This window comes from Aspergillus versicolor (assembly GCF_001890125.1).
Source record: "Aspergillus versicolor CBS 583.65 unplaced genomic scaffold ASPVEscaffold_4, whole genome shotgun sequence".
NCBI classification, from domain to species: domain Eukaryota; kingdom Fungi; phylum Ascomycota; class Eurotiomycetes; order Eurotiales; family Aspergillaceae; genus Aspergillus; species Aspergillus versicolor.
This window is the reverse complement of record NW_024467527.1, coordinates 2,168,400-2,180,610: the sequence shown is the minus strand read 5'-3', so window position 1 is coordinate 2,180,610 and position 12,211 is coordinate 2,168,400. Positions and strand designations below refer to the sequence as shown.

Here is a 12,211-nt window from a genome sequence, read left to right as displayed (position 1 = left end):
GGTTTATTGCGGAGATGACGCTTTTATACCCAAAGTTCGGATCCCCGGGATTGATGTCATTGGGTGATGCAGTGGCTGTCAGCTTCCACGTTCTTAGAAATTATTAGCAATGCCTTGTAATAGGCGGGTCTAGACTCGCTAGGGTCTTTGTTTGTAATATTGTATATAGGGAATAATGATCTGGTGATATTGTAAGCACACCAGACAATCAACGACTGCTGGAACCCACACTCTCACCATATGATGTCGGGCTGGAAAGTCGGCACTTGTTTGATTGTGAGATTATCCCTGGTACAGAGAGGCGACAGGACGTTATGCAGTGGTTTATAGAGGAGCATATTGGTCCCTACAAAGCCCTGACCTGTGCTTCGTCACCGGAGACACAACCGCTTGATATAGGGCCCGGGAGTTCATTTTCCATAATAGAGACGATCTCCGGGACCCGGGCGCCAGCTTAAGCTCTTTTTCGATAAGTTCATTGTTTGGAATCGTCATAGTCTCAATAGTGTAGTAAATGCATTCCCTCGAATAACCACTTCCAACTACAATGGTGGACTGGCATCGTATGCTTCAATATTGTTCTTTACTTCCAATAAGTTAATCGCTGTCTAATACAACAACCTCTGCCTCAGCTTCACCAAGGCTGTCCACACCAAGTACATCGCCTGCATTAACACCCGTGATAAAGGCGCCGTCTCCTTCCTCCAACACTGCATCCTCCCTCCGATCCAGGCGGATCCTCGCCTTCCCACCCTTGGTCATTGGCAAATGCACATAGACATTGCGCTTCTTTTTCTTAGACACAACCTCAGTGCCAGCACCAACCGTCCACTCAAACCGCCCCTGTGGCTCAATAATCCCAGCCCCCATAACAAAGTCCGCATGAATCGGAATCGTCTCCGGGATACTCGGAACAGCCTCCTCCTCCTCCTTGGGACTCGCTTCCGGCCCAGCCCTCAGCGGCGACAAAATCGGCACAAACCCCTTCCTCTTCTCCGCCTCATCAAACGTCCGCGTATGATAATTCGGCTTAAGCCCATGCCTCCACGGCAACGCCCAGATCTGCAAGAAATGAACCGGCTTCGTCGACTCATTCTGCTCGGCATGCGCAATCCCCGTCCCGCCCGTCGTGAACTGCACATCACCCCTCTTCATCCGATAAAAGTCCTTCCCCTGTCCCCCCTCCGCGCCCTTCCGCACCATACTATCCCGATGCGTCAACTCGCCATTGAGGATATAGCTAAAGATCTCTGCATCGCGGTGCGGGTGCGTCGGGAAGCCGTTTTTGGGAGCAACCCGGTCTTCGTTCAGCACGCGCAGGCTGCCAAAGTTCGTGAAGTGGTGGTCGTAGTAGCTGGCGAAACTGAATGTGTGGTAGGATTTGAGCCAGCCGCCGTGTTCGGCGTACCCGCGGTCTGCGGAGCGGCGGGCGATGATTTTGGCGTGGGTGAGTGATTTTGACATGCTTTTTTTTTGGGAGTTTGTGTAGTGTTGTTTAATGACAATTAAATGGGGGGATGTGATTTTTTGATGGATTGGACGTTCGTTCATTGACTGTCTGGGTTTATATACTTTCGGATAAGTGGGTCGGCGGCTTTTATAATCATCGGATAAGCATGAGTGATGGACCGGGACAGGCTGGAGTGGTGAAGAACCTTCGAAATGCACGGGATCTGATTGGCTAAGTCTTCGTCATGCTGAACTAATTTCCTATCTTCAACTAAGCGTTTATAATAACGAAGTAAGAAACTAAGCATAATATCAGTGCCTTGTCAGCGATCGGTCAAGCATAAGCTTATGCAATTGCCTTACTAAGCTGGATAAATTGTGGCCGACCAAAGGACGACAGCAATCGCTGGATTTACTTTCTGATTTACATCGTTGATAATATTTTCCTACATATTGATCTGTTTAAATTCGGCTCATTAGGATGAAATACTACTCAACTGTAAGCATCTCGCCAAGGAAATCACTACCATGGATATAATCCATGTTAGCTTAATGAACCCTGCAATGGTATCTCTATACAGCATTCCGTTTCCAGCGATCATATGTTGAAAGCCTTATCCCAATCACCGTCAGACCTGACTAGCTAGTGTTGTAAACAAACAAGTCCTATCAACACACCAAGACGAGAGTGACAACTGCTTAGTAAGTTCAATTTGCCACCACGGAGATCTTCTCCGGCATCAACAACAACAACCCCTTTTCCTCTACCTTGTTGTCAAAATCCGCATTGCTACACCAAAATGTCCTTCTACGCCCCAGGGTGGGACTACAACCGGCTCCTAACCGCCACCAGCGCCGACTGGATGACCCTAACCGACGAACAACACACCGCCATGATGACCGGGCTGAAAGAAGCAGGTCTCTTCGACGGGCTAATGGCCGAACTCGAAAAGCGATATAAAGCAGAACAAGACGCCATTGAAGCCGCAAAACCAGAGGAACAAAGACTCGCCGAGCGCGAGTTAAGAGCCCCATACATCGACACGCTGAAACTCGTATTCAAATTCGACACGGCCTGGTCGGAGTGGGGGTTTGTGGTTTTCCGGGCTGGACTTTACGGGCCGCAGCATAAGGCGCGGTGGGAGGAGTTTCGGGCGCGGTGGGATTGCATCTTTCAGCAGGAGTTCGAGGCGCATAAGGGATATCATCCGAAATCGGATAGGGCGATGGAGTTGTTTCGGTTTCGTTGGGTGGAGGATCAGGCTCTGGATATGGCTGTACCTGAGGAGGTTTCGCGGTGAGCTTTATTGGCCTTGTTTTTATATTCATGCTTGGAGCTTGGTGTCTGTACTGGGGCTGATTGAATTACAGCCGCTTTGATGGGATGTGGCCGGATCTACCGCGTGGATTCACGACGTCCACGTGTCTGGTGGTTACGCCTGAAGTCGTAGAATCCGTTCTCAATTCGCCACTGCCATCGTCAGCGAAGCAGAGTGAGCGGAGCAGGCTTCCATTCGTGGTTGCAGTGTCGAGAGCTGCACATATCCCGTCCCCGGAGGAAGGAGGGGAGGATGTATTCGGGGCCGACTTCAAGGGGCACTTTAATGTTGCTTTGGAGTCGCTTCTGGGGACCTTTTATGGGATTACGGCGTTGGATATTATCGACTTGCCGAAGTTGACTGTAGGTATGAGGAATGAGAGGGATGTTTGGTGCCATCCCCATCGTGGTGGTGTGCGGCATTACCAGGAGGGACTTGAAGGTGAAGCTCTGCCCTAATAATCATATCATTCATAAGGACAAGTATATAGCAAGCCCATATAAGAAATATATACACATACGTATTCAAGCTAGGCCATCGCCCCCTGCAACGTGCCTAAATATTTCACAGACCCCAATGGATCACCACCCCGAATGATCTCATCAAACCGATCACTCAACCGGACAAAGTTCCTGCCGTAGCATCCCAGCTCTCGTAGACGAATAGACACCCAATCCTGGTAAATCCGGTCGCGTGTCGCAACACCGGCAAGGAAAAGCTGCCAGGGGATTCGAAGTATCAGACGCGGTCTGCTCCGGTGAAGCCGTAGCGACAGTTCCAATACATGTGAGACTGCCGTCTCGAGGGGCATTAAGCGTGAGTTGGAGTGTGTATTTCTAAAACAGAGATAGAAGTAGACGATTGTGCCGTAGAAGGCGATGGATGCCCAGTACATGGTTTCCATGACGCGACGGCCGTCGCTGCCCACGTCGCAGGAATGCGCTGTTTTGGCTGATGAGAGGATGACGTCGTATTCCTGAGATGTTAGTTCAGTGCTGTTATGTGATGGCGTAGCTGGGAAGGGAATACCTCTGATATACTGATGATCTGGTCGACGATCCGGATGTAAATCTCTTCCTCTAGCCCTGTCGGGTTGCTCTTGAATAATTCGCCAATCCTGAACTTCAGTATATGGCTGTGATGGTATAATCTCAAGCCAGGCATGTTTTCAAGATCATCCAGCTTGGCGGCTGCTGGGTAGGTATCGCCCCAGTACCGAGAGGGTGATTGCCGACTGATTCTGTATAGCTCCTCCAAAGTTAAACCATCGATCCCCGTCTCCCCTTGGAGGAATAAGCGGCACAGGCTATTATCTATGATCGTAGCATCTGGGCCCCTGAAGACCGCCCCTGGCGTATAGAAGTAGAGGGTCCATAGCAGGAATAAAGGCACAGCCGTCTGGCGAAGGTTGGCACGAATCACGTCTCTCTCACCGACCGGGTTCCGGGACCTTACAGACTGATCCCCATCAGAGCAGGTTCCAGATAGGATGACACTTGTCTCAGGCTCGAAACTGATGGCCTTTTGGTCTCCATCCTTCAATGACGGAACAACGTGATCGACTAGGAGACTATGGATGCCGCGAATATGGATATTTATCGCCTCGGCGCCATTCCCAAAGCGGTTCTCGTAGTCTATCAGCAGCCACAGAGTGATGAAGATGGCCTCGACCTTTTCAGGTGACCTCTCGTTATTCTTCAAGGCCTCGCGGAGTCCAGCCAGGGCGCGACCGTAGTGTACTCTACCGTCAATATCGGATGAATCCACGCCTGCAGAGATACTGAGACGCTCTTGGCCGTGCAGCCGAGACTGGTGGATTTCGCTCGCTGTGCTGGCCAGGATGGCACTCATGAGCATGGGCTGTTTGACCGCAATTTTTTGATACGCATAGGATATCGTAGACCATGGCCAGTGCTTTCCAAGCGCGATGACAAGCGCCGAATCCTGGAGATAGTCCAAGCAAAGACGATCAAAGGGCGATAAAGTAAGGGAGTTGGCAGCCTGTAGGACACTTCCCGAGCTGCCTAGTGAGATCGGCTGCAGGGGTATTAACGCTGCCGACGATGACGTCCGATCCCTTGAAACCGGGACCAGTGTCTGCTTGCTTGGACCACCTGCTGTACGCCGTGGGCTTAATTTCGCTGGCTTCCTCCCCGGCGTTGGTCCCTGCCATTCGCAGCGGATGCGAGCAGCCGAGCAGCGCCGACAGTGTGGCTCTGGCTGGCCTCCAACGCGGAGCTTCTCTTCATCGCACTTGACCTTGCGAATGCGACACGTGCGACAGCCTATGAAGTCAGCTCTGAGTTGTTGATATCTGCCTATCTGCCAGAGTCTTACCGGTTTTCGAGCGCGTCTTGCCGGATTTCGGCCTGGTCGCCTCGTTTTGTTTATTCATGTCTGTTTAATAAGATAATGCAGATAACAGAGCAACTTCCTCCAGAAGTCTCAGTCCGGGGTGAAGGAGCGGGGATGTGGGAGTGAACCTGAAGTCTCCAACTTTGAACCGAACCAGAATTCGGAAGCCGAGCGCCGCGCTCTGATTGGCTGCGTCGGCTGTATAAGGACGAGCGATCTCGCCTACAGATAACAATCTACTGCATAGATACATCTCGTCAAGTTGGCGAGATTGCCGATATGGAGGACGGAAATGCGGAAAGCGTCCGACTCTTCTATTTAAGCCACCAGCTTGACGCTCCAGTAGCACACATCCACCATACTCACAATGACTCAAACCGCCCAAGTACCAGAACAACGCTTTATCGAGGCAGTGCAAGCCTGTCTGAAGCGATACGATGAGAAACTGCAAAACATAAACCAGAAGGTAAGCACTCTTCACTTCAATCTTGCAATTACTAACTCCCCAGATCTGGTCCAATCCCGAGCTCGCCTACGAAGAACACGACGCCCACAAGAACATCTGCGAGTTCTTCGAAGGGCTAGGCGATAAACACTACAGTATCCGCCGACAAGCGTATAAGCTAGAAACTGCATTCGAAATCGAGTATAAACACGGCGATGGCGGCGGACGCGTTGTGGCGTTCAATGCAGAGTACGATGCCTTGCCTGGTATAGGCCATGCGTGCGGCCATAACTTGATCGCAACAAGTTCGATCGCTGCATTCGTCGCCACTTGCGAGGCTATGAAGACTGTATCTGGTAGCAAAGGATTCACGGCTCGTTTGATCGGTACTCCAGCCGAGGAATCGGGAGGTGGTAAGGTCCGACTTATCGACAACGGCGCGTACAAGGATGTAGATGCCTGTCTTATGGTGCATCCTATGCCGGTGGCGCCGGAGTATCCTGATATGTTGAGCGTGGCAACTACTACCACTGGTGGATATCTTGCAAACGACAAGGTCACGGTGACTTTTACAGGCAAGCCTGCTCACGCTGCCGCCGCGCCGTGGGAGGGTATAAACGCGCTGGATGCAGTGGTAGCAGCGTACGTCAATATCTCACTCCTCAGACAACAGCTCCTCCCATCGCAAAAGGTCCATGGTGTTATAGTCAACGGCGGCGATCGCCCGAACGTCATTCCCATGTCTGCCTCTGTGAACTACTATATCCGCTCCCCGACCGTCAAGACCCTGAAGCCTCTTACGGAGAAGATCATCAAGTGCTTTGAAAGCGCGGCAATGGCCACTGGGTGTAAAGTGGATTTTAAGTGGTATGTTGGATTCCCGTATTCTCAGTCCAAGCTAAACAGTAAAGGGGCCCTTCATACGCAGACTTGAAGACAAACACTCCCATCTGCGACAGCTACGTCTCCGCCCTGCGAGCAATGGGCCAGCAGGCTGCTTTCACGACTCCTCCACGCGAGGGCTTTGGTGGTGGCTCTACCGATATGGGTATGCCTTAAAACTCTTCAAATCACACCCTAGAGTGCGAGAGCTAATAATTCCAGGAAACGTATCATACGTCGTTCCCGGCTTCCACGGCATTTTCGCCATCCCAGCCGAAGGCGTCAACCACACTCCGCAGTTCACGGCAGGGGCAGGATCGCTGGAGTCGTATAAACGGGCAATAAGCTGCGCGGCGGGAATGGCGATTGTCGGTTGCAGGATCTTGGACGATGCGGCGTTTGCCGAGCAGGTTAAGGCGGATTTCTTGAAAGACGAGTAATCTTAAGTAGTGTGATAGGTTAATGCGACGCATATCTTATCTATCCATATAGACCTGCCTCGGCTTTGGGTGAAAATCATTACGGGAAATTTATCAATATTTTACGGGAACAATAAGAAGGCTATCTTCACCTGCCAGTCTCGTATCTGCCCCACTGGTTATCTGGGGAAACGAGCCATAATTTAGCGTTGCCGACACAGCCAATAACTGTGCTTTTAGCGAGCATTAGTGCTCGCTTATCGCAGTTAAGCCGATATCTCGTGCGGAGAAGAGGTCATTCTGATACGGGGAGATTGTATAAAGAGGGTGTTTGTAGGAGAGCAATCTATTCTCCCTAAATCACATTGAGCTACTACATCTCATATTCACAATGACGGATACAGGCGAAAAGAAATCCGCTGAGTTCGAGCAGCCAGGCCTCGAGCTGGGAGAGCTGCAGTCGGAGCCTACCTTCTCGCCCGAAGCAGAGAAGAGACTTGTACGAAAGGTCGACCTGATGTACGTTGCAGTACCTCTGATGCATATAAGTGCTAATCAAGTAGGCTGCTACCTCTTATGCTCTTCGCCTACATGATGGCATTCCTCGACAAGCAGGCCTTGAACTATACCTCGCTCATGGGAATCAGAGAGGATCTGCACCTAGTGGGATCGCAGTACAGCTGGTCGTCCAGTATATTCTACCTAGGATACCTGTTCTTCAGTCCGATTGCGTCTATGCTACTGGTCAAGTTCTCACTTGGGAAATACCTCGCTATGAATTTGTAATTCAACCCTACCCCCATTGACGTTGGCTAATATTGGACAGCATCATCTGGTCCGTTATCCTTGCGTGCCACGCCGCAACAACGAACTTCACCGGGATTATGATCGTTCGCTTTTTCCTGGGTTGTACCGAAGCTAGTATATCCCCTGGCTTCAGTCTGATAACCTCTCTTTGGTATCGCGCCTCAGAGCAGCCCCTGCGCCACGGGATCTGGTTCTGTGGAAACTCGATCTCGCTGATTTTTGGCAACCTGATTGCCGTTGGAATCTGGAAGATAGAGGGTGGTCTCACACCGTGGAAGGTACCGACTCTAATCTACCTGTTGTCAACGAGACTGACATTATAGTGGCTGTTCATAATCTTCGGCCTTGTTACCTTCCTCTGGGGAGTCCTGATGCTCTTCCGGCTCCCAGACTCGCCAACAAACGCCTCCTTCCTAACTGACGAAGAACGGGAAATTGCGCTCGCTCGACTGCGATCAAATAAGGCTGGCTATAAGACAAACAAGATTGATCGGCGACAGATCGTCGAAGCGTTCATCGACCCGAAGACGTACATGCTCGCTTTATATATTTTGGCAGCCAACATTCCAAACGGGGGGTTCACCACGGTAACTCATCCCATCTCGTTTCCCGTAACCACCTGCTAATATAGTTGCAGTTCTCCGGTCTCATCTTAAAGGGATTTGGGTATAGCACGTTCCACACCCTACTCCTCGGCATCCCCCCTGGTGTAGTTCTCTTCATACTCGTGCTTGGATCGTACGTTACCTCTCTAATTATACTACCCAACTAACCACCACAGATCCATCGTAGCATCCAAAGTCCGCAACAGCCGCCTCCTAGCTTGCGTCTTCACCGTTATTCTCAGGTACTGATACACTCATCCCAGCACTCTTGTTATTATCTAATCAATAAACAGTATCATCGGCACCGCCCTGGTCTACGGAACAACTGCAATCGCATCCCGCTACGTCGGCATCATCCTAATGGGAATGTACTCCGCCGCCATGCCGGTGACAATGGCAATGATAACATCGAACATTGGCGGGTTCACGAAACGCTCGACCGTCAACGCGATCTATTTCGTCATGTACTGCGCGGGCAATGTCATCGGCCCGCAGCTTTTCTTTGAGAGTGAGGCGCCGCGGTATCAGGTTTGTACCATCCCTTATGTTTATTTCGCAAATTGGATATTGTGAGAGAAGCTGATTATTTGGTGGGTTAGAGCGGTCTGCAATCTATTTTGGTTTGCCTGGCGGTTGTTGTGGTTGATTGTATCGGACTATTTATTTACCTGCGAGTGGAGAATATGAAGAGGGATAGGGCTGCTCGAGCTAGACCTCATCAGCATACAATGGACGAGGGGCTGGTAGATGTGACGGATTTGAAGAACCCCGCCTTTCGATATGTTTACTAACTGCCTATTTATTTTCCTTCTTTTAATTTTGTGGTTGGATTCGGGTTGGCCAAGTCATTGTGTAGCACCAGAATCAATGTAATAAATTCAATCTAACATAGGCTTCTCGAGGCCAGACCCAGACCAGTGGGTAGTAGAGTTGGAGGAAAGCAAAAGAAGCAATGACCCAAGTAGGGAACTGTGCTCGGATGTCGACAAGCACAGCAGAACTGATCAAGGAGCAGTGGCTGGTTCGGCATACTGAAGGTTTGCGGGGATACTACTAAAAGCGAACAATGCATTTCCTTTGGAAGTCAGAATGATGATATCGTTAGAGAGGATGTGAAGAGGTTTGAACATCATCCAAGCAGGTCCGTTAACCCGGGGGAGGGATCAAACATAGGGATCGTGCCAAACCATATATTACCAAACGTGGAATCCTGCAGATGGATATATTCCTGTCCGGGGAAAAGGGCAGCCCCTGGCCTGAGCAACTCGGATCCCAGTTGCCTGGTTCTGCGAGGAACATGCACATATGCAAGGACGATTACAGTCGCCCATTAAGGTAAACTGGCAACTAGAGCTATATAGGACGTACAGGCGTTATTGGATATGATTTGATGGACGATCCCATGGAGCTGTACCTGTGCAGCTCAGGACCCGTTAACCGGTAGCCTCCAGGCTTGCAGCGCTCCGTGCCCTGATAGGTATATGGAGACAATTAATTGAGTTCGTTAATTTCTCTATATTCAACCAGTCATACTTCCACTTCCGTGGTCTCTGGGCTGGCCAGACTTATCGGCACCTCCTAGCGCACGGGCTGTGATGTAATCGCGCTGGCTGGCTGGGCAGCTGGAGGCCGATGCTTGCGAGCGTTTACCTATATGGGGAAACGGCGTAGCTGGACCGTGCATTGTACTGAACATGCTGTTCATTCTCCATCCTGGGCTCGGTATATTTCAGCGCATTAACAGAGCACGGTATTTGCTCAAGACCTGGCGGTGGGTGCGGAGGGTTTCACCGCTGGAGAGAAATTGCGCAATTCGACGCGCCTGGGACGTCTAGATATCCGAGTGTCTGGCGGAGGGATGTGTATTGAAATGCGCTGGACTGCGCGGTTGCCTGCGCGGTGCGGCGGGGCTTCCCACAGGCCTGGTCGGGGATCTGTCTGTATACTTCCAAGGGGGCAGCACTCAATCGGGGCAGTGAGATTCGGAAATAATAGGGCGAATGGAAGTGCTCTAGAAATTCGGTGCAAGTGGATTCTGCACGGAGCATCTGCTGGCCCTGTCAGATTAACTTTTCGCGATGTTTCACGTCTGGGCCAGTGATAGACCACAACGCCCAGCAGCTGGGGCTTCCCCATAATATCTCTTAATATTGCTGCTGCGACTGGCTCACCCAGCCGCCTTTGCATAGCAGTCTCTGGGAGAATGTCGGTCTGAGCCAGATGTGTGGAAGACTGGGCCTCTAGTTCACTTCTAGTTCACTGATCGATGGACGGGGATCGACCCGGACCGGACCATCGAACGCCAGTTGTCTTGTGGACCTGATCGTGCTCTGCCTGTTACGTTGCCTTGCAGCCAGGCTTTGCTTTTTACAGACTTTGGATAGCCCCATTTCCAGATGTACGCACTCAGCCCCGATGCCCTAATTGGGAAACCGCTGATCCCAGCTCAGCTGCACGACGTTGCTGCGCTTACCTCCCAGGGCTATACGACTGGCAGCCAATGAAGAAAAAACAACAGCTGGGTAACAAGAGACAAATCCTCGCAGTCATGCTTACTTTAATATCGCGGGCTCACCCTCCCACCAGCATGCGAAGTTGTATATCGCAATCATGTCGACTCCCGACCGTGGCTGGATTATCCTGGCCGTCTCATGGCCGCTCTTCGGTTTCTCTGCAGTCCTGGTCGTGCTGCGCGTCTGGGTACGTACCAGGATTATCAAGTCCTGGGGCTGGGACGACCCGTTCATCATGCTTGCCCTGCTCTGTGCGACCATCAACTCAGCCCTCGCTACTATAGCGTATCACTACGGCACCGGGCGCCATGCGATCGATCTGTCGCCGTACCAGCAGATCGAGTCGACCAAGTATAACTGGCTCTCGCAGGGCTTCCACGTTATGTCGACGAACTGGGGGAAGGTGTCGGTTGCGTTGTTTATGCTGCGGATTAGCCAGAGGGCTAAACACCACCGTCCGGCGATGTGCACTGGCATTGCTTTACTTACTATTATAAATGTGGTCTGCGTGTACACAATCTATGGGCAGTGCACGCCGACAGCAAGGCTGTGGGATTCAGACGTGCATGGTTCTTGCTGGGATCCCAATGTTCAGAAGAACTATGCTTTCTTCCAGGGGTGTATGTTTTCTTTTCTACTTTTGCTATCTAGCTAACAGTTGCAGCGGCATCGGCCCTTTCCGATTTGCTTCTTGCAATCTATCCCTTGTTCACTATCGGCCCGCTCCAGATGGCAATCAAAGTCAAGATCGGGCTGGGCTTTGTTCTATCACTGGGTGTAGTGTAAGTACTACCACCATATATACTCTACGAAACTAACAAGATAGTGCCATGGTCGCTGCCATAGTGAAAACCGTCAACCTCGCCGCCCTCTCCGGCCGAGCCGATTACCCCTGGGACACCGTCGACCTTACAATCTGGATCGCAGTCGAGCAATACCTCATCATTATAGCCGCGTGCATTCCCACATTGACACCGCTATTCAACATTGTAGTCCGGCGACGAACTACCAGACGAAGCAGCTCGAATAACAAGCCGTGCCAGACTCGCACTCACAGCGAGCAGTCGGGCAAGCCTCCTATCCACGGACCGTTTGCCAGTGGAGGAAAAGGCCCGCGCGAGGCTTGTGTTTGGACAGAAAATGGAGATAGTGATGAAGAACCGATTATATTACCAGGAGAGTCGCAGGAGGGGATTCTAATGACTACTGATATCCATGTGCAGGCTGGATCTGCATTGGATAATGAGCGCATGGGGACGGAATCAGTATAAGCATGGCAGTGTGATTTAATGTAATGCCTTTATGAATAGTTTATGTTAACGATATTCCCTAAATATACGTACTGTGCTATAACAAATTGTTCGTATGCAACACGACGATCCCTGCCCTCCCCCGTCTAGTCTCCAGCATCATTCTC

General features: G+C 51.0%; 6 protein-coding genes across 6 annotated transcripts; 4 read left to right on the top strand and 2 right to left on the bottom strand.

Annotated features, from left to right (window-relative positions):
• Nucleotides 1-482: 482 nt before the first annotated feature.
• ASPVEDRAFT_41410 (pirin family protein) lies at nucleotides 483-1,475 on the bottom strand. The gene has a single exon (XM_040812334.1). The coding sequence runs from the start codon at nucleotides 1,462-1,464 to the stop codon at nucleotides 598-600; it is 867 nt and encodes a 288-aa protein (XP_040667593.1). The 5' UTR covers nucleotides 1,465-1,475; the 3' UTR covers nucleotides 483-597.
• Nucleotides 1,476-2,067: 592 nt separating this feature from the next.
• Nucleotides 2,068-3,489, top strand: ASPVEDRAFT_652130 (uncharacterized protein). Its single transcript, XM_040815783.1, has 2 exons — nucleotides 2,068-2,746; nucleotides 2,821-3,489. The coding sequence occupies exons 1-2, from the start codon at nucleotides 2,250-2,252 to the stop codon at nucleotides 3,224-3,226; spliced, it is 903 nt and encodes a 300-aa protein (XP_040667592.1). The 5' UTR covers nucleotides 2,068-2,249; the 3' UTR covers nucleotides 3,227-3,489.
• On the bottom strand, nucleotides 3,298-5,163 carry ASPVEDRAFT_28466 (Zn(II)2Cys6 transcription factor; the record flags this gene model as incomplete). The annotated part of the gene is made up of 3 exons (XM_040810114.1): nucleotides 3,298-3,744; nucleotides 3,798-5,053; nucleotides 5,106-5,163. The coding sequence occupies 3 exons, from the start codon at nucleotides 5,161-5,163 to the stop codon at nucleotides 3,298-3,300; spliced, it is 1,761 nt and encodes a 586-aa protein (XP_040667591.1).
• Nucleotides 5,164-5,488: 325 nt separating this feature from the next.
• ASPVEDRAFT_167950 (M20 family metallopeptidase) lies at nucleotides 5,489-6,947 on the top strand (the record flags this gene model as incomplete). The annotated part of the gene is made up of 4 exons (XM_040808666.1): nucleotides 5,489-5,589; nucleotides 5,633-6,435; nucleotides 6,480-6,616; nucleotides 6,673-6,947. Coding segments are annotated over 4 exons (1,259 nt in total), but the record flags the coding sequence as incomplete, so codon positions are not given.
• Nucleotides 6,948-7,278: 331 nt separating this feature from the next.
• ASPVEDRAFT_167947 (uncharacterized protein) lies at nucleotides 7,279-9,409 on the top strand. Its single transcript, XM_040808665.1, has 8 exons — nucleotides 7,279-7,388; nucleotides 7,433-7,651; nucleotides 7,696-7,954; nucleotides 8,000-8,263; nucleotides 8,314-8,414; nucleotides 8,458-8,523; nucleotides 8,575-8,809; nucleotides 8,881-9,409. Coding segments are annotated over exons 1-8 (1,338 nt in total). The 5' UTR covers nucleotides 7,279-7,386; the 3' UTR covers nucleotides 9,073-9,409.
• A 1,304-nt stretch (nucleotides 9,410-10,713) lies between these two features.
• ASPVEDRAFT_41402 (uncharacterized protein) lies at nucleotides 10,714-12,179 on the top strand. Its single transcript, XM_040812333.1, has 3 exons — nucleotides 10,714-11,414; nucleotides 11,459-11,576; nucleotides 11,621-12,179. Exons 1-3 carry the CDS (start codon nucleotides 10,892-10,894, stop codon nucleotides 12,063-12,065), a joined length of 1,086 nt encoding a protein of 361 aa, XP_040667588.1. The 5' UTR covers nucleotides 10,714-10,891; the 3' UTR covers nucleotides 12,066-12,179.
• The last annotated feature ends 32 nt before the right edge of the window (nucleotides 12,180-12,211 follow it).